This window comes from Tamandua tetradactyla, chromosome 2 (genome assembly GCF_023851605.1).
Source record: "Tamandua tetradactyla isolate mTamTet1 chromosome 2, mTamTet1.pri, whole genome shotgun sequence".
NCBI lineage: Eukaryota > Metazoa > Chordata > Mammalia > Pilosa > Myrmecophagidae > Tamandua > Tamandua tetradactyla.
This window is the reverse complement of record NC_135328.1, coordinates 142,513,795-142,541,264: the sequence shown is the minus strand read 5'-3', so window position 1 is coordinate 142,541,264 and position 27,470 is coordinate 142,513,795. Positions and strand designations below refer to the sequence as shown.

General features: G+C 40.9%; 1 protein-coding gene across 6 annotated transcripts in view; it reads right to left on the bottom strand.

Annotated features, from left to right (window-relative positions):
• The window catches only part of MTHFD1L (methylenetetrahydrofolate dehydrogenase (NADP+ dependent) 1 like), a 226,996-nt gene that overhangs the window by 178,480 nt on the left and 21,046 nt on the right, over nt 1–27,470 (bottom strand). For all 6 annotated transcript variants that reach the window (XR_013170826.1, XR_013170827.1, XM_077149270.1 and 3 more), the window contains exon 8: nt 15,379–15,490. Coding sequence is in view for 4 of the 6 variants with exons in the window: in XM_077149270.1 (XP_077005385.1) it covers nt 15,379–15,490 (112 nt within the window). In the remaining 2 variants the exon portion in view is untranslated. The remainder of the gene's footprint in view (nt 1–15,378; nt 15,491–27,470) is intronic.

The window sequence follows — 27,470 nt, the reverse complement described above, 5'->3', positions numbered from 1 at the left end:
TGAGACTCAGGGTGGGGCCCACGGGGTCCCAGGTTGCAGACAGATCTTTTCACTGTCCACCAAACACTTCTGGGTCTGCCTGGGGCAAGTGGGTGAATCACGTTAAAAGATAGCCACTTACTTCTAATTTTTTCTCATAACACCAAACTTTCTACAATAAGAAAACGTAAGGCTAAAATACAATAGCATTAGGTTTTCTCTGGAAATGAGAGCAGTTCATTCCCTGACATGAGCCTTCTGAGTCGCTCTGGGAAGTTTGCCAGAACAATCCATAAAGCAGGTGGGCCCAAGGCCCAGCCACCTCTGCTGTGAGGAAGCATCGCAGCTTTTGTGGGGGCTGGCTGAGGGCTCCCTTCTTATCACAAAGGTGCTGCAGGAACCCACACACTGAACTCCAGTAAATCTTTTTTTTTTTCTCCTCTAGAACAAGCACTCTGAAAAATCTGTGGGAGGTGTTGAAAGCAGGAAGAACTGAAAATCAGTGCTAGTGCAGAGAAAACTTTCTCAAAACACTTGTAATTAGTTCTGAAATTAAATATCTTAACCTTGTAGGATAAAAAGTAACATGCAATAAATGAAATTTTAGTACAATATTGTGACAATGCTCTCAAGAGTTGTACTCCTGGTTGAAGTCATTTGAATTTCTCCATCAAATGACAGTATTATCACGGTTTTTAAAAAAGAACATAATATAAGAAAAGAAAAAAGGAATATAATTAGAATATCAACTTACATATGCAATGCTTTTGGAATCACTGAAACCAAATTATGAAGAAATTACATGGGAATACATATTCCAAACAGCTTAAATCTTTTTAAAATGTAAAAACATTATATACATTGAGAACTAATTAAAATTTGAAATGGAAGCTTTGCAATAATATATCTCAAGGATGGATCCAAACATCCAGAACTATCTGGGGACTAAAATAATTAAAAAATAATTTACCATTTCTTAGAATGGGTCATAGATACAAAGGATTTTAGAATAAAATCCAAAAGTTATAAGCAAATATCCTTATTTTATTCTAGGCACATTAGGAAATGATAAAAATACATGTATGGCTAATATCTCTAAAACTGCCTTCTTATATTCTCAGAAAGTCACTGGACCTCTTACTTCCTCAGACTTGATTTTCAAATATAGACTTGTATCCTGCTAGCATGGAGAAGTTTGTGATGAGGATATAGCAGCAAAGATGGGGAGAAAGAGGGTAAAGGAAAAAAACATCATTCATTGGCAGCAACTCTGAGGGTAGCCCTGCAATAACATCTTGTTCATATCTCAGAGCAGCCTTGCTCCATTTTATATACAAGGAAATTGAGGATCAGAGAGAGTAAGTCACTTGCTTAAAGTCACACAGCCTATATGTATAACAAGATTAGGAATTAAAAAACAAAAACAAAGTTATTCTCTCTTTCCTTTGAGTCAAGTCAATACTGACCCCAAATCTCTTTTTCACCACAGTACGGTGTCTCCCTTTGGGACAAAAGGGAAGGCCCAACATCCCTTAACCCAGCTCAGGGTTCTGCCCTCCACTCCACATTATATAGAACTGGGTGAGTTTAAAATGAGACAGTGAAAAACTTAGAACCATAAAGATGCTGTTTTGGTATGTTCTCCGGTCTAAGACATAAGACCATCTTCTCATTTGTTATCTCAGTAAGTGAGTCCTTATACTTGGGTACAAATGGTCTTAGAGTGAAGCTCTGCTCTTTAATAAGCAGGACATTGCAAGATCACAGCACACTTTGATGTGAGATCAAAACAGCTGAATTACAAGGAAAGAAGATCAGGCTACAGATCTGGGATACAGCAGGCCAGGAGCAGTTTCACATCATCGTGACCTCCTACTATAGTGGAGCTGCAGGTAGCATGCTAATTAATATATGACATCACCAAGGATAAAAGTGGTGAAAAAATCAGCAAATAGCTTGGAAACATAGATGAGTATGCCAATGAAGACATGGAAAGAATGTTACCAGGAAACAACTGTGATGTCGATGATAAAAGAGTTGTACCTAAAGGAAAAGGAGAACAGATTCCATGGGAGCATGGTGGTTGATGTTTTGAGACTAGCACAAAAGCAAATCTAAACATGGAGAAGGCATTCCTCATATGAGCTGCAGCTATCCTTCAGAGACCCTTGAAAGAGCCCAATCATGAAAATGTAGGTATCAGGGGTGGAGGAGGCAGGCCAGGCTGCAGAGGCAAACACTGCTGAGTGTCCCCAGCCCATCAACTGCCATCTACCCCCCGATTTTCTTTTCTCACTGCAAAATACACCACTCTGTCACTTTTACAGATATTTTTATTCTTCATCTTAAATTCACCTATTTTATTCATTATTTCATCTGAGGCTGCTTCATGACTTTATATTTTCTTTAAGCAAACAAAAAGAAGTATGTAAAAAAATCATGTCTGTGACTTCATTTTTAAACATACTTGCTGGATCTACGGTGCTACATTTCAGTTGTATTATGGTCCAGTCCTTATGAACATTAAAACCTAAAGCAATCATCTCAACTCTATTCTGCAAACTGTATGCAAAAAAAAAAAAAAAAGGGTAAAATTGACAATATGCACATCAAATCCATGAAATAGAAGATTGAACAATTTCGGTGTAATTGTCTTCCAAGCGCTGCTTCTGGGATATGAGTCATCAGGAAAATCTCTACTCGGACTATATAGTCAATAAAATGCCTCTACAGAATTACCTCATCAATCACCGTAGCCCATCACTTTTAACAAGGGGGAAAAAATCCCTGTACTATTAAGACGAGAATGAAAATTTCATTATAAAACCCTGTCTTCACCCAATCACAAGTTTATTAAAAAGTATTCTTCTGGGCTGACATTTAAATAAAAGTGTCTTTTCTTTTAATAATGTGTGAAAAAGTCTATTCATTTGCTTCAAAGTGGCAGAATGATGAAAAAAAGAAAACGTGTTTCTCCAATTCGCTGACAGATTAGATTTTCACAGTAATCAAAGTTGTTAAAGTAAAATAAATGTTGAATATTTAGAAATATAATACTATGATCAGTACCAACTGAGAAAATGTTAGTCCATTTAATCAACATAACATTTTTTCATCTTTGTCTCAAAAGCTGTCCAAATCAGTTCTGGTTTCAAGTCGGAGACAGCAAATTCAAAGAAACATCTCTACATCAGCAATCTTAAAACTACAGAGTGCAATTAAGCCCATGTTTACCCATTCATTCAACATCAATGTTCACTGAGTATTTACTGTGTATCTGGCACTACTTTGGACTTTGCATTATCAAAAATGAACAAGGAAACAAAACAACTACTCAACAGTCTGTGGACAAAATAAATTTAAAATAAATAAATAAAGTAACTGCAATCTGTCTACTTACAGAATTAAGTCAACATATAATACCTTGCTCTGTATTTGTTCAAGGAAAAAAAAAAAAAAGAAGGGCCCCTCTGTCTCCCAATACCTCCAACAGGATTTTGCTAGCCTGTGTTTGGTTTTATTGTGGTAAAATATACATAACACACAATTTACCCTATTAACCAATTTTGAATGTATAATCCACTGTCCTTAAATACAATGATGTGTAACCATCTCCACTATTTCCAAAACTTTTTCTACCATCCCCAAAAACAGAAACACAGAACCCATTAATCAATAACTCTCCACTCCCATTCCCCACAGTCCCTGGAAACCTCTAGTCTATTTTCTGTCCCTGTCAATTCGCCTATTCTAAATGTCATAGCGGAACATAGAATAGTTGTCCTTTTCTGTCTGGCTTCTTTTCACTGTGCATGTTTTCAAGGTATATCCACGCAGAGCACACATCAGAACTTCATTACATTTTAGGGCTGAATAATATTCCCTTGTATGTATATCCCACATATAGCCTACCCATTCACCTGTTGATTCAGGACACTTGGGTTGTTTCCACCTTTTGGCTATTGTGAATAATGTTGCTGTGAACCTCAGTGCCTTTTAGAAAATTCTCCTCTGGTCGATCACCAGCTCCCACTGGCCCCCTTAACTGGATGCCTCACTGCGGGCAGTTCATGAGCGACCCCAAGAGGTAGAAATGCAGTGGCGCACAACATCCTGGATCCCTTGGTGAAATCAAATAGCAGCACCAGGGCCGACGCTATTTCTGTTTAGTGCTGAATTTCAAACTGCTCTGAGGTGACTTGGGGGCTCCAGGAAGGTGTTTCAGGGGTCACTACCAGGGGAAGTCCAGGAGACAGACTGGTCTCCATTCCAACCTCCAGCAAATCTGCTTTCATATCTTCACATGCAGAGATTCAGCTAAGATTTCTTTGGGAGAAAGGATCCCACTGCTTTTCGAAAAACCTATGAAAACCACTATTTTTAGCTTGTTGCACACATATACGTATCATTGACTCTGACGATGTCAGAGACCAGTGGGAAGGTTTTCACAGTGGGGGGGTGGGGAGCAGATACTGTAGCTGGTGTCTTGGCTTCTCTTTGCTCAACAAGATGGCCCCACCAGAGTACAGACTTCCGGAGAAGATGGCGGCTTAGTAAGACACGCGGGTCTTAGTTCCTCCTCCAGAACAGCTACTAAAGAAATAGAATCAGTACAGAACAGCTCCCAGAGCCACGACAGAGACCAAAAAGACAGCGTACCCCATTCTGGAAAGGCTGAACCGGCAGGGAGAATCCGCTGCGGTGAGATACCCGAGGGGCGCGCGCTTACCCGGGCCAGGGCGACTGGCGGCCGGAGTCCCTCCCTCCCTCCTTCCCGGGCCGGCTGGAAGAATTGGACAGGCGGTCCCCTCCAGCCGCGGCGGCCGGCACTGCCCACCACGCGCGGCCACATGGGCTGGCTGGAAGAATGGGATAGGAGGTCCCCCAAGTCGTGGAGGCCGGCGACCAGGGTCCCTTCCACACACGTGGCTTTCCGGTCCAGCTGGGAACGTTGGATTGGCACTCCCCCAAGCCGCGGCGGCCGGTGCCCCACACGACGCTTGGCTGGGACATTTGGACCAGCATTTCCCCAAGCCGCGGAGGTCGGCACCCCCGACCCACGCGTGGACTCCCGGGCGGCTGGGAGATTTGAATCGGAACTCCCCCAAGCTGCTTTGGCTGGTGACCCTCCCCCACAGTGAGAGTTTTCCAAAGTTAAAGGAGCCACAGCATCTTTTACTGGTGGGACCCGCAGACAGACGAGCGCCACATACAGGCAGGATAAGAAAAACAGAGCCGACAGATTTCACAGGAAAATCTTTCAACCTGCCGGGTCCCACACCCAGGGAAATCTGATTAAATGCCGAGACGCCAGCAGAAAATAACGGATCACGCTAAGAAAATTGAAGATATGGCCCAGTCAAAGAAACAAACCAATAGTTCAAATGAGATACAGGAGCTGAGACAACTAATTCTGAATATACGAACAGAAATGGAAAACCTCTTCAAAAACCAAATCAATAAATTGAGGGAGGACATGAAGAAGACATGGGCTGAACAAAAAGAAGAAATAGAAAGTCTGAAAAAACAAATAACAGAACTTATGGGATTGAAGGACAAAGTAGAAAAGATGGAAAAAACAATGGATACCTACAATGGTAGATTTAAAGAGACTAGAATTAGTGAATTGGAGGATGGAACATCTGAATTCCAAAAAGAAACAGAAACTATAGGGAAAAGAATGGAAAAATTTGAGCAGGGGATCAGGGAACTGAATGATAATATGAAGCGCACAAATATACGTGTTGTGGGTGTCCCAGAAGGAGAAAAGAAGGGAAAAGGAGGAGAAAAACTAATGGAAGAAATTAACACTGAAAATTTCCCAACGCTTATGAAAGACCTAAAATTACAGATCCAAGAAGTGCAGTGCACCCCAAAGAGATTAGACCCAAATAGGCATTCTCCAAGACACTTACTAGTTAGAATGTCAGAGGTCAAAGAGAAAGAGAGGATCTTGAAAGCAGCAAGAGAAAAACAATCCATCACATACAAGGGAAACCCAATAAGACTATGTGTAGATTTCTCAGCAGAAACCATGGAAGCTAGAACAGTGGGATGATATATTTAAATTACTAAAAGAGAAAAACTGCCAACCAAGACTCCTATATCCAGCAAAATTATGCTTCAAAAATGAGGTAGAAATTAAAACATTCTCAGACAAAAAGTCACTGAGAGAATTTGTGACCAAGAGACCAGCTCTGCAAGAAATACTAAAGGGAGCAATAGAGTCAAATACAAAAAGACAGAAGAGAGAGGTATGGAAAAGAGTGCAGAAAGAAGGAAAATCAGATATGATATATATAATACAAAAGGCAAAATGTTAGAGGAAAACATTATCCAAACAGTAATAACACTAAATGTTAATGGACTGAATTCCCCAATTAAAAGACATAGACTGGCAGAATGGATTAAAAAACAGGATCCTTCTATATGCTGTCTACAGGAAACACATATTAAACCCAAAGATAAACATAGGTTGAAAGTGAAAGGTTGGGAAAAGATATTTCATGCAAATAACAACCAGAAAAGAGCAGGAGTGGCTATACTAATATCCAACAAATTAGACTTCAAATGTAAAACAGTTAAAAGAGACAAAGAAGGACACTATTTACTAATAAAAGGAACAATTAAACAAGAAGACATAACAATCATAAATATTTATGCACCGAACCAGAATGCCCCAAAATACGTGAAGAATACACTGCAAACACTGAAAAGGGAAATAGACTCATATACCAGAAGAGTTGGAGACTTCAATTCACCACTCTCATCAATGGACAGAACATCTAGACAGAGGATCAATAAAGAAATAGAGAATCTGAATATTACTATAAATGAGCTAGACTTAACAGACATTTATAGGACATTATGCCCCACAACAGCAGGACACACCTTTTTCTCAAGTGCTCATGGATCATTCTCAAAGATAGACCAAATGCTGGGTCACAAAGCAAGTCTTAACAAATTTAAAAAGAATGAAATCATACACATAACTTTCTCGGATCATAAAGGAATGAAGTTGGAAATCAAATAGGCGGAGTGCCAGAAAATTCACAAATACGTGGAGGCTCAACAACACACTCTTAAACAACAAGTGGGTCAAAAAAGAAATTGCTAGAGAAATTAGCAAATACCTCGAGGCGAATAAAAATGAAAACACAAAATATCAAAACTTATGGGACACAGCAAAGGCAGTGCTAAGAGGGAAATTTATTGCCCTAAATGCCTATATCAGAAAAGAAGAAAAGGCAAAAATGCAGGAATTAACTGTCCACTTGGAAGAACTGGAGAAAGAACAGTACACTAACTCTCAAGCAAGCAAAAGGAAAGAAATAACAAAGATCAGAGCAGAAATAAATGAAATTGAAAATATGAAAACAGTAGAGAAAATCAAAAAGACAAGAAGTTGGTTCTATGAGAAAATTAATAAGATTGATGGGCCCTTATCAAGATTGACAAAAAGAAAAAGAGAGAGGATGCAAATAAATAAGATCAGAAATGGAAGAGGAGACATAACTACTGACCTCACAGAAATAAAGGAGGTAATAACAGGATACTATGAACAACTTTACGCTAATAAATACAGCAATTTAGAGGAAATGAACGGGTTCCTGGAAAGACATGAACAACCAACTTTGACTCAAGAAGACACAGATGACCTCAACAAACCAATCACAAGTAAAGAAATTGAATTAGTCATTCAAAAGCTTCCTAAAAAGAAAAGTCCAGGACCAGACGGCTTCACATGTGAATTCTATCAAACATTCCAGAAAGAATTAGTACCAACTCTCCTCAAACTCTTCAAAAAAATAGAAGCGGAGGGAAAGCTACCTAATTCATTCTATGAAGCCAACATCACCCTCATACCAAAACCAGGCAAAGATATTACAAAAAAAGAAAACTACAGACCAATCTCTCTAATGAATATAGATGCAAAAATCCTCAACAAAATTCTAGCAAATCGTATCCAATAACACATTAAAAGAATTATACATCATGACCAAGTAGGATTCATCCCAGGTATGCAAGGATGGTTCAACATAAGAAAATCAATTAATGTAATACGCCATATCAACAAATCAAAGCAGAAAAATCACATGATCATCTCAATTGATGCAGAGAAGGCATTCGACAAGATTCAACATCCTTTCCTGTTGAAAACACTTCAAAGGATAGGAATACAAGGGAGCTTCCTTAAAATGATAGAGGGAATATATGAAAAACCCACAGCTAATATCATCCTCAATGGGGAAAAATTGAAAACTTTCCCCCTAAGATCAGGAACAAGACAAGGATGTCCACTATCACCACTATTATTCAGCATTGTGTTGGAGGTTCTAGCCAGAGCAATTAGACAAGAAAAAGAAATACAAGGCATCAAAATTGGAAAGGAAGAAGTAAAACTATCACTGTTTGCAGACGAGATGATACTATACGTCGAAAACCCGGAAAAATCCACAACAAAACTACCAGAGCTAATAAATGAGTACAGCAAAGTAGTAGGTTACAAGATCAACATTCAAAAATCTGCAGCTCTTCTATACACTAGCAATGAACAAGCTGAGGGGGAAATCAAGAAACGAATCCCATTTACAATTGCAACTAAAAGAATAAAATACCTAGGAATAAATCAAACTAAAGAGACAAAAAACCTATATAAAGAAAACTACAAAAAACTGCTAAAAGAAATCACAGAAGACCTAAATAGATGGAAGGGCATACTGTGTTCATGGATTGGAAGACTAAATATAGTTAAGATGTCAATCCTACCTAAATTGATTTACAGATTCAATGCAATACCAATCAAAATCCCAACAACTTATTTTTCAGAAATAGAAAAACCAATAAGCAAATTTATCTGGAAGGGCAGGGTGCCCCGAATTGCTAAAAACATCTTGAGGAAAAAAAACGAAGCTGGAGGTCTCACGCTGCCGGACTTTAAGGCATATTATGAAGCCACAGTGGTCAAAACAGCATGGTATTGTCATAAAGATAGATATATCGACCAATGGAATCAAATAGGGTGCTCAGATATAGACCCTCTCATCTATGGACATTTGATCTTTGATAAGGCAGTCAAGCCAACTCACCTGGGACAGAACAGTCTCTTCAATAAATGGTGCCTAGAGAACTGGATATCCATATGCAAAAGAATGAAAGAAGACCCATATCTCACACCCTACACAAAAGTTAACTCAAAATGGACCAAAGATCTAAACATTAGGTCTAAGACCATAAAACAGTTAGAGGAAAATGTAGGGAGATATCTTATAAATCTTACAATTGGAGGCAGTTTTATGGACCTTAAACCTAAAGCAAGAGCACTGAAGAAGAAAATAAATAAATGGGAACTCCTCAAAATTAAACACTTTTGTGCATCAAAGAACTTCATCAAGAAAGTAGAAAGATAGCCTACACAATGGGAAACAATATTTCGAAATGACATATCAGATAAAGGTCTAGTATCCAGAATTTATAATGAGATTGTTCAACTCAACAACAAAAAGACAGCCAACCCAATTACAAAATGGGAAAAAGACTTGAATAGACAACTCTCAGAGGAGGAAATACAAATGGCCAAAAGACACATGAAGAGATGCTCAATGTCCCTGGCCATTAGAGAAATGCAAATCAAAACCACAATGAGATATCATCTCACACCCACCAGAATGGTCATTATCAACAAAACAGAAAATGACAAGTGCTGGAGAGGATGCGGTGAAAGAGGCACACTTATCCACTGTTGGTGGGAATGTCAAATGGTGCAACCCCTGTGGAAGGCAGTTTGGCAGTTCCTCAAAAAGCTGAATATAGAATTGCCATACGACCCAGCAATACCATTGCTGGGAATCTACTCAAAGGAATTAAGGGCAAAAACTCAAACGGACATTTGCACACCAATGTTTATAGCAGCGTTATTTACAATTGCAAGGAGATGGAAACAGCCAAAATGTCCATCAACAGACGAGTGGCTAAACAAACCTTGGTATATACATACGATGGAATATTATGCAGCTTTAAGACAGGATAAACTTCTGAAGCATGTAATAACATGGATGGACCTAGAGAACATTATGCTGAGTGAGTGTAGCGAAAAACTAAAAGACAAATACTGTATGGTCCCAGTGATGAGAATCGACATTCGAGAATAAACTTGGAATATGTCATTGGTAACAGAGTTCAGCAGGAGTTAGAAACAGGGTAAGATAATGGGTAATTGGTGCTGATGGGATACAGACTGCGCAACAGGACTAGATACAAAAACTCAGAAATGGACAGCACAATAATACCTAATTGTAAAGTAATCATGTTAAAACACTGAATGAAGCTGCATCCGAGCTATAGGTTTTTGTTTTGTTTTGTTTTGTTTTTACTATTATTACTTTTATTTTTTTTCTCTATATTAACATTCTATATCTTTTTCGGTTGTGTTGCTAGTTCTTCTAAACCGATGCAAATGTACTAAGAAATGATGATCATGCATCTATGTGATGATGTTAAGAATTACTGATTGCATATGTAGAATGGTATGATTTCTAAATGTTGGGTTAATTTCTTTTTTTCCCGTTAATTAATAAAAAAATAAAAAAAATTTAAAAAGGCAAAATGGTAGAGGAAAATATTATCCAAACAGTAATAACACTAAATGTAAATGGACTGAATTCCCCAATCAAAAGACATAGACTGGCAGAATGGATTAAAAAACAGGATCCTTCTATATGCTGTCTACAGGAACACATCTTAGACCCAAAGATAAACATAGGTTGAAAGTGAAAGGTTGGGAAAAGATATTTCATGCAAATAACAACCAGAAAAGAGCAGGAGTGGCTATACTAATACCCAACAAATTAGACTTCAAATGTAAAATAGTTAAAAGAGACAAAGAAGGACACTACCTACTAATAAAAGGAACAATTAAACAAGAAGACATAACAATCATAAATATTTATGCACCGAACCAGAATGCTCCAAAATATGTGAGGGATACACTGCAAACACTGAAAAGGGAAATAGACACATATACCATAATAGTTGGAGACTTCAATCCACCACTCTCATCAATGGACAGAACATCTAGACAGAGGATCAATAAAGAAATAGAGAATTTGAATATTACAATAAATGAGCTTGACTTAACAGACATTTATAGGACATTATGCCCCACAACAGCAGGATACACCTTTTTCTCAAGTGCTCATGGATCATTCTCAAAGATAGACGATATGCTGGGTCACAAAGCAAGTTTCAACAAATTTTAAAAGATTGAAATCATACACAACACTTTCTCGGATCATAAAGGAATGAAGTTGGAAATCAATAATAGGCGGAGTGCCAGAAAATTCACAAATACGTGGAGGCTCAACAACACACTCTTAAACAACGAATGGATCAAGGAAGAAATTGTAAGAGAAATTAGTAAATACCTCGAGGCGAATGAAAACGAAAACACAACATATCAAAACCTATGGGACGCAGCAAAGGCAGTGCTAAGAGGGAAATTTATTGCCCTAAATGCCTATATCAGAAAAGAAGAAAAGGCAAAAATGCAGGAATTAACTGTCCACTTGGAAGAACTGGAGAAAGAACAGCACACTAACTCTCAAGCAAGCAAAAGGAAAGAAATAATAAAGATTAGAGCAGAAATAAATGAAATGGAAAACATGAAAACAATAGAGAAAATCAATAAGACCAGAAGTTGGTTCTATGAGAAATCAATAAGATTGATGGGCCCTTAGCAAGATTGACAAAAAGAAAAAGAGAGAGGATGCAAATAAATAAGATCAGAAATGGAAGAGGAGACATAACCACTGACCTTACAGAAATAAAGGAGGTAATAACAGGATACTATGAACAACTTTACGCTAATAAATACAACAATTTAGATGAAATGGGCAGGTTCCTGGAAAGGCATGAACAACCAACTTTGACTCAAGAAGAAATAGATGACCTCAACAAACCAATCACAAGTAAAGAAATTGAATCAGTCATTCAAAAATTTCCTAAAAAGAAAAGTCCAGGACCAGATGGCTTCACATGTGAATTCTATCAAACATTCCAGAAAGAATTAGTACCAACTCTCCTCAAACTCTTCAAAAAAATAGAAGCGGAGGGAAAGCTACCTAATTCATTCTATGAAGCCAACATCACCCTCATACCAAAACCAGGCAAAGATATTACAAAAAAAGAAAACTACAGACCAATCTCTCTAATGAATATAGATGCAAAAATCCTCAACAAAATTCTTGCAAATCGAATCCAACAACACATTAAAAGAATTATACATCATGACCAAGTAGGTTCATCCCAGGTATGCAAGGATGGTTCAACATAAGAAAATCAATTAATGTAATACACCATATCAACAAATCAAAGCAGAAAAATCACATGATCATCTCAATTGATGCAGAGAAGGCATTTGACAAGATTCAACATCCTTTCCTGTTGAAAACACTTCAAAAGATAGGAATACAAGGGAACTTCCTTAAAATGATAGAGGGAATATATGAAAAACCCACAGCTAATATCATCCTCAATGGGGAAAAATTGAAAACTTTCCCCCTAAGATCAGGAACAAGACAAGGATGTCCACTATCACCACTATTATTCAACATTGTGTTGGAGGTTCTAGCCAAAGCAATTAGACAAGAAAAAGAAATACAAGGCATCAAAATTGGAAAGGAAGAAGTAAAACTATCACTGTTTGCAGACGAGATGATACTATACGTCGAAAACCCGGAAAAATCCACAACAAAACTACTAGAGCTAATAAATGAGTACAGCAAAGTAGCAGGTTACAAGATCAACATTCAAAAATCTGTAGCATTTCTATACACCAGCAATGAACAAGCTGAGGGGGAAATCAAGAAATGAATCCCATTTACAATTGCAACTAAAAGAATAAAATACCTAGGAATAAATCAAACTAAAGAGACAAAAAACCTATATAAAGAAAACTACAAAAAACTGCTAAAAGAAATCACAGAAGACCTAAATAGATGGAAGGGCATACTGTGTTCATGGATTGGAAGACTAAATATAGTTAAGATGTCAATCCTACCTAAATTGATTTACAGATTCAATGCAATACCAATCAAAATCCCAACAACTTATTTTTCAGAAATAGAAAAACCAATAAGCAAATTTATCTGGAAGGGCAGGGTGCCCCGAATTGCTAAAAACATCTTGAGGAAAAAAAACGAAGCTGGAGGTCTCGCGCTGCCTGACTTTAAGGCATATTATGAAGCCACAGTGGTCAAAACAGCATGGTATTGGCATAAAGATAGATATATCGACCAATGGAATCGAATAGAGTGCTCAGATATAGACCCTCTCATCTATGGACATTTGATCTTTGATAAGGCAGTCAAGCCAACTCACCTGGGACAGAACAGTCTCTTCAATAAATGGTGCCTAGAGAACTGGATATCCATATGCAAAAGAATGAAAGAAGACCCATATCTCACACCCTACACAAAAGTTAACTCAAAATGGACCAAAGATCTAAACATTAGGTCTAAGACCATAAAACAGTTAGAGGAAAATGTAGGGAGATATCTTATGAAACTTACAATTGGAGGCGGTTTTATGGACCTTAAACCTAAAGCAAGAGCACTGAAGAAAGAAATAAATAAATGGGAGCTCCTCAAAATTGAACACTTTTGTGCATCAAAGAACTTCATCAAGAAAGTAGAAAGACAGCCTATACAATGGGAGACAATATTTGGAAACGACATATCAGATAAAGGTCTAGTATCCAGAATTTATAAAGAGATTGTTCAACTCAACAACAAAAAGACAGCCAACCCAATTACAAAATGGGAAAAAGACTTGAACAGACACCTCTCAGAAGAGGAAATACAAATGGCCAAAAGGCACATGAAGAGATGCTCAATGTCCCTGGCCATTAGAGAAATGCAAATCAAAACCACAATGAGATATCATCTCACACCCACCAGAATGGCCATTATCAACAAAACAGAAAATAACAAGTGCTGGAGAGGATGCGGAGAAAGAGGCACACTTATCCACTGTTGGTGGGAATGTCAAATGGTGCAACCCCTGTGGAAGGCAGTTTGGCAGTTCCTCAAAAAGCTGAATATAGAATTGCCATACGACCCAGTAATACCATTGCTAGGTATCTACTCAAAGAACTTAAGGGCAAAGACACAAACGGACATTTGCACACCAATGTTTATAGCAGCGTTATTTACAATTGCAAAGAGATGGAAACAGCCAAAATGTCCATCAACAGACGAGTGGCTAAACAAACTGTGGTATATACATACGATGGAATATTACGCAGCTTTAAGACAGAATAAACTTATGAAGCATGTAATAACATGGATGGACCTAGAGAACATTATGCTGAGTGAGACTAGCCAAAAACTAAAGGACAAATACTGTATGGTCCCACTGATGTGAACCGACACTCGAGAATAAACTTGGAATATGTCATTGGTAACAGAGTTCAGCAGGAGTTAGAAACAGGGTAAGATAATGGGTAATTGGAGCTGAAGGGATTCAGACTGTGCAACAGGACTAGATACAAAAACTCAAAAATAGACAGCACAATAATACCTAATTGTAATGTAATTTTGTTAAAACACTGAATGAAGCTGTATCTGAGCTATAGTTTTTTTTCGTTTGTTTGTGTGTGTGTTTTTTTGTTTTTTTAATATATATATTGTTTTATTTTTTATTATTATTTTTATTTTTTCTCTATATTATCATTCTATATCTTTTTCTGTTGTTTTGCTTGTTCTTTTCCTAAATCGATGCAAATGCACTAAGAAATGATGATCATACATCTATGTGATGATATTAAGAATTACTGATTGCATATGTAGAATGGAATGATTTCTAAACGTTGTGTTAATTTTTTTAATTAATTAATTAAAATAAATAAATAAATAAATAAATAACAGGGAACAAATGTTAAAAATAAATTTAGGTTAAAGTGCTAGTGTAAATGAAAGCGAGGGGTAAGGGGTATGGCATGTATAATCTTTTTTTTTCTGGTATCGTTTTATTTCTTTTTCTGTTGTCTTTTTTATTTTTTTCTAAATCGATGCAAATGTTCTAGAAATGATGAATATGGAACTATGTGATGATATTAAGAATTACTGATTGTATATGTAGAATGGAATGATATCTTAACGTTTTGTCTGTTAATTTTTTTTAATTAATAAAAAAATTAAAAAAAAAAAAAAAAGATGGCCCCACCAGGAAACCCAAAAGCAGGCACACCAATGTTCTCAAATACCTACACTGTGCACTTATGTTGATGACTACCAGTGTTCCAGCAGCACTCGCACAAACCCGAATGAGGAAGCTTGACATTTCCCATAACAATCTGACCTCTTTTCATCAACAGCCTTGTGCCCAGGTTGAGACACTTACCTGACAGAAAGTCGTGGGAGCAGCTGAAGACAGTGGTTCCTGGCTGTATCCACGAAAGGGGAATCTCTTTCGGCCTAGGTGAGCCTAAGACCACAATGTCAGCCTCATGAAGCTAAAAAGAGAAAGAAAAAAGAACACCCACATTTTAAACTGTGGCATGAAGGCATGGCTAAATGCTGATGTGAAATGAGTCCGTGTGTAGATAAGCAACACAGTTTCAGAGTCTTGGTCCACAAGCTGGGAGCAGAATCATTTGCTGATCCCTTTCAAGCACATATTAGTAGAGAGAGAACATGACCATCATACCCTAGAAAAAAAGGAAAATGGGAGTACACAACGTTCTTCAGGGCAGTCCATTTAGCATGTACATTGTGAGGGGTATTGGAGGAGACTGAAGGCCTCCATTCAGGGAGTGGCTAAAGAGCAAATAAGGGCTGCTGCGGGGAAGGCTCGTGAGAGTCTGAGCAGCCGGTGCCTGCTGGCCTGGCCACTACACGCTCAAAATCAGATGCACAGGAAACTTTCACTGTGTCCATGCAAAGGTTCCAGGAGGCTGAGAAAGAGCCTTGTTTTCCTTGAGGCCCTGGTTACTCCCTTCTCAAACTGCTCATTTTCTGAGAAAGAAGGAAGGAGGAATGCAACCACTACCACAGAACACATTCATCAGGCCACCTGGTTCCCATCGGGACGATGCAGCACTGCAGGAAGACGCCAGGATGAAGGTCACATCTAGAACTAGGCAGAGAGGTTGAAAGACCACCTGTCCCAATTCTACCAAGCACCTGAGGATGTTACACTGGATGCAAAAGTGGAAGGAGAGGAGAACCAGGAATCTTTGCCCCATGGGGAAAGAGTCACAACTGTGCACGTCAGCAGTAAATATTCTCTCACTGTTGAGGATGGAATCATGCCCCCCCACAAAAGACATGTTCAAGTCTTAACCCCCGATCCTTCGGGTGTAGAAATAGGATCTTTGAAGGTGCAGGAAATGGGAGCTTTGAAGGTACAGGCCCTAATCTGCATGATGAAATTCCTCTAAGCAGAGGAAATTTGGACACATCAGTCAGTAGAAGCCAGAAGTCAGAGGAGACCAAAGAATGAGGCAGACCACCATGCAATGGAGGCAGAAATGTAAACCAAGGAACCCAGGGACTGCGACAAGCCTGTACCCAAACACAACGGAGTCCAGGAGAAAGCATGGCCTGTCGAAACCCTGATGTTGGACTTGTAGCCTCCAAAACCATGAGACAATAAACTCTTGTTGTTTAAGAACCAGTGTGTGGTATCTGCCAAGCAGCCGTGGAACTAATACCTTCACTGAATATCCCAACTGTGAGGGCGATGTTATTATGCTTCTTTAGGAGATAAGGCTACTGAGGCTCACAACCTTTAAGCAACTTGTCTGAGGTAGATACTGGTTCTGTAGTGTCTCCAACATGGGAAATACTCTATGAGGGAGAAAGTGTGTGAAGCTGCCCGCCTTCTGTACTGACACTGACCCCTTTACCAGGTGCTTTTTCTAAGGACTTCAATACCCTGCAACTGACTGCAGATTCTAGAATCAAACGGGCAGAAGACATAAAACAAATAATAAAACCCAGCCACCACCAGCACCACCCACCCCATACAGCGAGTTCCACAGGTCCTCATGCACACTCAACTTGAACAAGCTAATGACTGATGATCTCAGTCAGACGATCTGGGGAAGACCCACGCCAGGGCCTCAGCCAAAGAATCACTAACACTGCATGGGCCAGGGATGCAGCAGCTGGTGTCTGTTAGGGATCTTGGGACAAGAGATGGCAATGAGGGAAAGGAAATCCATGGCAGCTCTATCTGGTTTATGAACAATAAAGTCAAGCTCTGGTACGGCTCCGAATTCCCCAGATTGAGGAGACTTGCAATAACTATTCAAACACATGTCTTTTAGCTGACAAAGTCAGCTTTTAGAAGTTAATGCCCCAGTAAGATTTGATCAATTTGATCATGCAAGTAGGGAAAGGGATATGATCATTCATGGAGTACCCGTGAAAGAGTTGAACAGCATTAATTGCTTTACTTTATTAAAGCAGGAATTAGAAGAGGAGATTTAAATGGTGTTACAATGAATTTAGCTTTACTATTGACATGAAAATGGAAAAAAAAAATGCCTTCAAAAAATATTTGCTTAAACGACTGCTCTTTTTCTATGCTACAGGACCACAACACTGTTAAACTGAATTAAGAAGTCTGTCACTGATATTACAAGCTATCCACTCTGTTAAAGGTCCATGTGAAAAGCAGCTAGGCTTTTGGGTGATGGCATATTTAGGGGGATAAAGTGCTGTGGTGGGAAGAGGGTTTTAAACATCTGTATTTAAAAAATGTATTACTTCATATACATATACCACTGTCAGAAGGTCAACTACAGAAACTTTCAAACAAATACAAACTGCTTCAGGCTTGCTGCAAATGATCAGCAGATAAGAAACACCATTTTGTTCTATTTTCATACATAAAAGCAGCAAAATCAAAGCATGTTAAACATATAAGAAGGTGGTTAATGAGCAAGATTGAAATGTTCATTTTGGAAAAGGCCAAGTCCCCTGAGAATTCTTAGCATACTAAGAATTGTGTCTTTGAAACAATCTGTTCTTTTCATTACCTATAAATCCGGGAAATCTCACTCCTGCCCCTCAACTCCAGAGCCACCCAACTCTGAAGGAGCAGTGTTAATAAGCAACTGGGGGACAGTCAATCCCGCAGAGAAAAGACAAGCATCTCTTCCTTTAGCGATGACCACAACATAGACACTAATTCTTTCTGGAAAGTAAAGTACTAGATGCTTAAATCGATAAATAAATCACTGAGGACACGAGAAGAGTTTAATGAGCTAAAATTCAAGAATTATTGTCTCCCTGGCTGTTTCTACTCTCCCCTCTCCAATGGGAAATACCCTCGCTGAAGCCTGACTTGAAATCCTATCTCATAACAAAATATTGCTTTCTCTGCTGAGACTTGAGTAGAAGCTGCTTAAAGAGAACCACCCATTCCCCAGGCAGAAAACCAAATGTAAAAACAAGAGTAAGATCCAGAGAGGCAGAGATTTACCATAGATGGTGGAGGAGTACTGTTAGGGTTTAGATAACGTGAAAACTATTTTTCTCTAAGTCAGTGAATTTTAGGAGCAAGGGAGAGACAATCATCAGAAGATGAGGGGAAAGGGGAAAGAGAGGACAGATGTGATTTGGAAAAGTTATATTGAATATCATAATTTCATATTTTGCAAATAAAATGCATTTTTAAAAAGCAAACTTCAGGACGGGCAACGGTAGCTCAGTGGCAGAGTTCTTGCCTGCCATGCCAGAGACCCAGGTTTGATTTCCAGTGCCTGTCCATGTAAATATAAAAAACAATAAAACAAACAAACAAAAAACTGCAGAAAGTACTGCTCCACTTTCTTCGCCAAAAGTGAGACTTGATCTCCTGCTATCAGTGTGTTGCAAAAGGGCCCATATGAGAATCTCGTGTATGATATTTATAATTATTTATCAACAAACAATTATATATCAATAAAGGTTAAGAAATATTCTCCTAAAAAATCGTGCATTGTACTACCTGAGATCTGTTTCTATAGCCTCCAAAAGTTATCAACACCGAATTCAAAATATTTATGAACACTGGGTTCAAAATGAAGACCACTGCTTTTAAAAATCAGTAGCAGTTATGTGCTTTCTCCAACAAGGATATACTTCTAAGATTACAATAATCAAAGAGAATAAAAGTGACCCAGGGGATCTAGTGAACACTACTTGTTCATCAGATATCTCAGAGTGCCTCTTGAGGCAAGGCGTTTTGGTATTGGATGGGTGGCAGTTTGGTAATGCAACATTAAAAATTACTGAACGTCACTTGAAAGTGGTTAAAATAGGAAATGCTATGTTGTGTACATGTTACCACAACAGAAAAAAAAATCAAAACAAACAAACAAAAACATCCTTGCCTGAAGATTTCAGAATTATGACCTTCAAGATGGGAAGAAATAAAATATAAACCTTCTATTTCTATTAAATTTTCTAACACAAATGAGAAATTAAGCTTTACTAGTATTTGAGGCCTGGGTTGACATCTTGCAGCCTTGTTTGGTCCTTACGTGTTGGCAGTCAAGTGTCCAAGGGGTAAGGAGACGGGCTTCCTGTGGGAAGGAGGCTGTGCAGCGCTGAGCTGCTGGCCTTGCCCTCTAGTTGTCTCCACACAGTGAGCTGAGGGGAAACACCGGGTTTCCAGGAGCCCTGGGAAGGGGCTTCAGGATCCCACTATGTTCCATAGGAGATTCTTCAGGGGCGGCGTCCTGGACAATCTTACATAGCAAAGGCTCCTGATGCCCTCAGGGCTAAGCCCGGAGCAGAGCTGATGGTATGCACTTTTCTTTCTTTGACATGAAATGTCACATTTCCAAATCTGCTGTACTTTCCCGGATGACAGACAACAACTGTGGCTCTGGGCTCCTTTGTACAGCGGCTCTCACCCAGTCATATGGTGTTTCGGGAAGATGCCTCAAGAGGCTGCACTGCAACTGAGCTGGATGGAGTTTTTGTGGGACATCCGAGAAAGGTCGGGTAGAAGGAGCTGGACGCACAGTCTCCCAAGTGAGAGTGATCAGTACATACAGTAGCATGTAGTAAATGGGTGGCAGACAATACCAGAAGCCTGGATGAGCCCCCAAGGAGTAGAACAGGCAAAATGAGAAGAAAAATAGTGAGAGTTGGGGGGCACTAACCTTAAAAGGTAAGAGGGCTCAACATAAGAGAAGACAGTGTGGCCCCAGAGTGAGGGAGGACAGGAAGGGGTGTAACCACAGGCCATGGGCACAGAATATCAAAGATCTTCAGATGTGTGCAAAATGGTTGAAAGGCTGTGCGGCAGTGTGTATGTGGTGGGTGTGTGGTGCGTGCATGAGTGTGGAAGTGTGTGTTGACATGTGGCATATGGATGTGGAGTAAGGTGCGTGGTTTGCATAGTGTGTGTGTGTAATGTGTGGTTTGTGTGTTGTGTGGGGTGCGTGAATGAGCAACTGAGATAAAGGCAAAAAGTCCATTCTGGGCAATGAGGACTTCATCAGTGACTTCATCATGGACATGGGCATTGGATATCATGCTAGAGTCCCTGCATATTAACACATTCTTCTAACTTGGAGTGTGGAAGTTAGCATTAGACTTAATCTGAACATCTACATTGAGAGGATTGCTTTATATCTATGAATCAATATCCTCAATGTTTTCCTGAAACATTAAGGATAACAACCCAACAGGAATGTCAAGATAACTACCCTACGTGCTCTAAAGTAACAATGCCAAGCCATTTTCCTTCAGATGTCATAATACCTTGGCAAGATAAGAGAATGACAATTTCAGCAAATGCTGTTCCTCCCCCCTCAGGCACACCCTGTGATCTCATCCTGGGAGAATTTTTTTCTTTCAGGAATTGGGTGTGTTTCTTTTTGGCACTCTCATCTGTGCTCAGCAGAGCAGAATGACTTTTAAAATTAAAAGACTTTTCTTATGGTGATTTTGCAAATCACAGTGAATCCAGGCCAAATGAGAACTGGCATCTGTCTACCAAAATTTCCCCCATAGGATAATAAATGATTTCCTTTTTCTAAATGTTCCTAAATTGACCTCTTACTTCATCATTCAGCTTATTTATGCTCAACGTATATGAGGAGAATATCAAAGATCTTCAGATGTGTCCAAAATGGTTGAAAGGCTATGTGGCAGTGTGTATGTGGTGGGTGTGTGGTGCGTGCATGAGTGTGGACGTGTGTGGTGACGTGGCATATGGATGTGGAGTAGGGTGCATGGTTTGTATAGTGTTGTGTGTGTAATGTGTGGTTTGTGTGTTGTGTGGGGTGCGTGAATGAGGGTATGTGGTTTCTGTTATGCTGTGGGTGTGTTGTGGTGTGAGTAGGGGGTGGGTTGTGTTTGTGTGTGTGAGGTACGTGCGGTGAGGAGTGGAATGTACGTGGTGTCTGTGTGTGGTGAGTGGAATCTTCCTTAATGCTAAATGACACAAAGACACTAAATAAGGGAATTCTCAAGTTACGGTTCCCAGATCAACACTGACTAGGCTACACGAAAGCGGCACAACGGCCCTCATGATTTACACTACATGTGTAACCACACACTTGGAGGTACAGTGTGTGTATGTTTATTGCAAATTGATGCTACTATGGGAAACCCAGCCCTGCGTTTCCCGAGGAGCCTGCTCTCCGCATCTGAGCCTCTCCCACCCGCACACTCCTGCAGTCCCTGACTCCGCCCTGTGGCCACCTGGCCCAGCCCGGGCTCTGGTCTCTCCATCCACAGTCAGGGCTGCGGCCATTGGGCCATCACGAGTGCTCCACTGCTATGACATGCATGAGAAAGCTTCCAGGACGCGACCTCCACACAGACGTGGGGTGCTTTCTTGTTAGAGCTCACCTCTGCGTCCTCCCAATGAACGCATTCTAATCCTATGTCCTTTCACAAGGAAGGGTGGACAATGGAGATGGGCTCGGGAGAAGGTACAGGAAAGCTAACGCCAAGATGGAGGGCGACGTTACTGCCTGCTCTGGGTCTGCCCAGTCTGGCGCCTGGGGGTCCAGGGTCGGTGACCGTTCTCTTCTGCCCGATGCACGCCACGCTTCCCCGTCTGGTCTCTGATCACCTCGGGTGACTGCAAAGGGACCTGGTCCCACAAAGGCTGGCCCCAACCTCTCCGTTCAGGAGCATGTCAGGGAGTCAGATGAGGTTTCCCACAGAATCACCACCTTGCTCAGTTGCATTATGTGTTAAATGGCCTTCACAGCCTCATGAACAGAAATAATACCATTTATAGTGCTATGTCTAGGAGAAAATAGACCAAATTTGGAGCATTCTAACCAGACAGACGTGGGGAGAGATGGAGACAGATGGTGTTTTCAATACATCTTTACTTACTGCTGGGGATTGAGTCGCAGCCCCTACAAAGACAAGTTCAGGCGCCAGCCCTGGTCCTAGGGGTGTGAACCCATTTGTAGATAGGACTGCTGAAGATGTGATTATTCGTTAAGCATTTAGATGGGGCCAAATTGAATGAGGGTGGGGCCTTAATCCATGTGACTGGAGCCTAGATACACAGTGGAAATCCATATAATCAGAAGAGGCCAGAGGTCAGGAGTCACTGGAAACCAGAGGAGCAGACACCAAGGAGATAGGGAAAGCAGCATGAGATGGAGGGTTGCCCGGGAGAAAGCACAGCTTCCACAACCATGAGTGTGACCTGTGGGGTAAGCAACCCTGTTGTGTGGTCCCTGTCACAGCAGCTCTGGCAAACACGGACACATACATTGGCAGGTGAGTCACATCCTTTCCCCCTGAAGTTCAATTTCCCAGATTAAATATCGAACCACCTAGTAGGTGACTCATGGGATCCCCTCTCGATGTCACGTCCATTCCTTTCAATACCTCCTCTCACAAACCTTGTCATCAATGCTGCTCAATACAATGGCCTGATTCTAGGGTTTGAAAAAGTCTATTCACTTCTCTCTCTGGTGTTCTGAGTAATGCAAAGGTCAGGCTAGAAGCCAGAGGGCAATCAATGGGAGCAGACATCCAAATGCACTCAGTCGTGGCTGTGCAAAAGCTGTCACCGAGCCCGGTGGCCCCCACCATTGAGTGAGCAAGGTGAGCCCAGGGGCCACACGGCAGGCATCCACAATGAGGGGCCACACATCTGACGGGAGAGGACAGTCCGTGAAGTACAAACAGTTGTAATCAACAATAAGCAAACTCAACACAAGTTTCAGGCCGTGGGCTTTGGCCCCTCCAATGCTCCATATTTGAGTTGTCAGAGGACCTTTTTTGCTTTTGTTTTGAACACCAAGATTATCTGGAATAAGAGCGGACAGCACAGAATGAAGGTTGAAGACACAGGCTGCCAAGCCACCTCTGCTCTAATTGGATGACCTTTGGAAAGGCCCTTTCATTCTCTTTGAGTTTCTCATCCGTGACATGGGAGGACTGTCCTGCCTCCAAGACACCTGGCAAATCACTGATGACAGGTGCAAAGTAGTGCCTGGTTTCTAGTGACCATTCAATTCAATTAACATAGCTACCCCTATTGTAAAACAGGTTTCTGGTTCTAGCGTCGCCTCTAATGTTAACAAACCTTACCATGCAACTCGCTAGTCAAGCCTAGTTTTGAAGCTAGTTGTTATTTTTCCTTTGTGTTTTTGTTTGAGATTATTCTTTTTTCAAGAAGTCATTATTTCACATGCATAATATAAATGCATTCAAAATCCCCCAATTCACTTTCGAAAACCTTTCATAAGCCCTGCAACCCACTGAGTTTAAACTGGAAGGGACCATTGTGATCACTTAGCTGAGCCTCCCCAAACTAGATGTTTTGATCCTTCAAACGTGAAAGACCTGTATTTTTTTCTTTCTTTTATTGGTGCTAATTTTGAGGGTCTCCTTACTTCAAAAGGAGAAACTGGATCCTCCAAGCAAAACGAAAATGAACTGGGTTTCTCATTTCGAGGTTATTTCTTCTGCACGCAGCTGGGGTTCACCTGATCCATCACAGCTGGAGAGCCGGTTCACTGTGGTCCTCGGGCTGAACTTCAAGCCCAGGTTTGGGGAAGCTTGTGGGTCTGCAGCCTTTCTTTCCTGGAGAAGAGACCCTCCGCCTCATAAACAGCACCTGTAATGCACTCCCTCACCTCACACTACCTTTACCGTGAGGGGCGTCATTAGGGCGATGAAGAAGAGGTCTCCACACCTAGGCTGAGTCCCAGCGGCGGAACCACTAGGACCCAATAACATTAGGTCCAGTGCCTTGGCTTTCTGAGAGTGGGGCCAGTTTGGACAGATACCCAGGTGCTCTTTCCCTCCCCACTTTAGGAGAGTCATGCAAATACACAGTACACCCAAAGCCTCGAAGTGATGCTCAGAAGTAAAGCAAGAAGCATCTTAATTTTCAGTGATATACTCAAATGGGCGTAAACTAGAAGTCCACCCAATACAGAATCCACTCTTCCTACAGAATCCTAAACAGGAAAATCTCAGTTTTTCATGCACAGGTTCCATGGGGAATTTTATGCACCATCAGTACCCATAGAATCTCTGTTTTCCATACCAGCTCTATCTTACTAATTCAGTGTAACTGTTGCACAAAATTGTAGGGCCTGGAAGTGATCACAGAATTTCTGGAGCCCTCAGGTTTTGAAGTAGAGTGGCTTCTGAGTAACTTAAGAATCTCTGGGGGGGAAGGAATCTCTGGAAGCCACAGCCTCAGAGTGCAGGGTTCTCGTGACATTCTTTAAAGTTGGAGATAACCTTGCTCAGTAGGAATGGGTGAGCCCGGACAGCTCCCAGCCAGGTGCCTCCCCAGGCAGTCCCGCTCTCCCCGGGACGTTGCCTCCACATGTTGTTGTGAGTCCTCAAAGATTCACCAAGCCTCTCTCCTTCGCCAAGTATGAGCATGTAAACCAGGCTTCTGGCAAGGATATCAAGACCCTGTTTCCTTTATTAGTTTATCTCCTTATCATTGGAGCAACTCACCCGGCTTCCCAACAACTTGGACCCATTCCATGTTGGCCTAGTTAAACTTGCCAATGTCTTTCCTGGCTCACTAGCAGAGGAACTGTTAATAGTAATGTGAGCCAAGCTCTGTAGGAGGCTGATTTGCATAATTATTTAATTTAACCCTCACAACAGCCCTACGAGGTTGGGAGCACAATAACTGCTACATGCTACACCCAGGAAGCAGGCTCTGAGAAGTGAGGCAACACCCAAGGCTGCTGGTCTTCAAAGCAGCTGTTCTGGTGCTTGGCAGCAGATGGGCTCTGAGGTGTCAGACTACAGATGGTTGAAGGAGGCTGCGGGATGCCTGACGACCTGAAGGTTTCCCTGACTCAGGAGGCACTCAGGAGGGCTCAAGTGTTAGATGTGCACATACCTGATCGCCAAATCCCTATCGTGCTTGGCTCTGAAAATCCCCCACCAAATGTCCAACTGCACTTTTTTTTTCACATGGGCAGACACAGGGAATCAAACCTGGGTCCTCTGGCATGGCAGGCGAGTATTCTTGCCTGCAGAGCCACCGTGGCCCGCCCTCCAACTGCACTCTTACTCTAGATTCGGTACACAGAAGCATGCAAGAATTGCTTTTCAAGGCGATTTCTTCTTACATGATTGCCATAATCCTTTGTTTGCCCTCTTCTTCTCCTAAATTTTTTATCATTGCTGATGAGAAGCTAAATGGATGAAAATCTTAAAGAGCACTTCTTATTCACTGCTGATTCACCGGACGACAGAAATCCTAATGTTGTCAAATTTATACTTTCAGGGTTTTAAACAGTGAAGCTTTTCCAAGGATGTGGCAGGGGTGGATAGGGCCTGTCCTGGTTTGAGGCCCCGGAGTGCTAATACTTCCTTGGGACTCTGTGCACCAGGTTAATTCCCCCCACTGCAGCCTCAGGGTGAGGGACCCCTGACACTGAGGGCCTTGTTCCAAGCAGTCCAGGGGCTGAAAGGAAAGGCAAAATTCTCATGAAGGAAAGGAGGCCCAGTAACGGCTCAGCAAACGACAAGGGATTGCTTCTCCAATTTCTTCTTGCATCCACACAGAACTAATGAGAAGGCAGCATCAGACAGCAGAGGGGACACACGAGAGGGGGCAGGCATGTGGCTGATGAAGTGCAAGCTGTCAGTATGGAGACGCCAAGACACAGCTTTTTCCCAAGGCCAGGCTGAGTGGAAGCGTGTGAGATGGCCAGGCAGAAGCCGTGACTGACGCCCTTCCAAATAGAGGCCTAATAAACTTCAAAGACAAGAACAGGGAGCCTGAACCTTTCCTCCAAGCTTCTGGCTACAAAGATGACGCACAGAGCAGAAGTTGACAGGCTCTGAGATTCATGACCATGCTGCTGAAACACCAAGACTCAGGAAGCAAACTGCGTGTACAACCTCAACTATGATAAAGAACCTTCTCAAAGAGACGGAAATGCGCTATCAACCAATTTCTGGGTTCTCCAGGAAGTAAACCCAGTAACTGGTTTTCAAAGTTAGGATGAGTGAGATTTACCAACATGCAGAGTTAAGGTGACTTTTGGCCATAGTAAAAAAAGGACGTTGAAAAATGTTTCTGTTTCTTCAGATACAGATATAACTGGCAGAAGCATCTGTGACAGCTATGAAAACATTCAGTTGCCAATAAAGGTATTCAGTTCCATGCAAGGCTCTTCTTTAAGTTTCCAAATAAAAGATCCCAGGCTCTACAAAAGGGCCCTTGGGTTTTCTTGAATAGGCTGCCCCCATGTGGTGGCCAGCAAGAAGCACAGAGATGCGGGTTTAATTGCAAGGCCATGTTCTTAAAAGCAAGCAAGAGTTGCAATATCTATACTACCCAACACAATCTACAGATTCGGTGGGATACCAATGAAAATCCCAGGAGCCGTTTTTGAAGGAATGGAAAAGCCAACTCTTAAACACATATGGAATCGTAAGGGGCCCTGAATAACCAAATTCTATTGCAAAAGAAGAACAAAGTTGGAGGTCTCCCACTTCCCAATTAAAAACCTTACTACAAAGTCACAGTGATCAAAATGTGTGGTACTGGCATAAGGACAGACATATACAGAGACCAATGGAATGGAACTGTGAGTTCAGAAATAAACTGACACAGGTATGGGCAACAGATTTTCGGCAAGGGTACCAAGCCCATTCAATGGGGAAAGAATAATTTCTTCAACAAATGGTACTGGGAAAACTGGATTTCCACATGCAAAAGAATGAAGTTGGACTCCAAACTCACTTCATATACAAAAATTAACTCTACATGGATCAAGGACCTAAACATAAGAGGTAAAATCAAAACTCTTAGAAGAAAACAAGCAAGAATTGCACATTATTAGAATCACCTGCCACTCAGACATTACAATTCCCAGTGGAGATACGTATTTCCTGGGTTAGAACTAAAGCTTGCTCCTTTTTTCCATACTCATACTTCAATGAGAGACACATGTATATTTTGATCTGGTTCAGCAATAAACCCATGTCAGCCTACACAGTGGGAGACAATATTTGGAAATG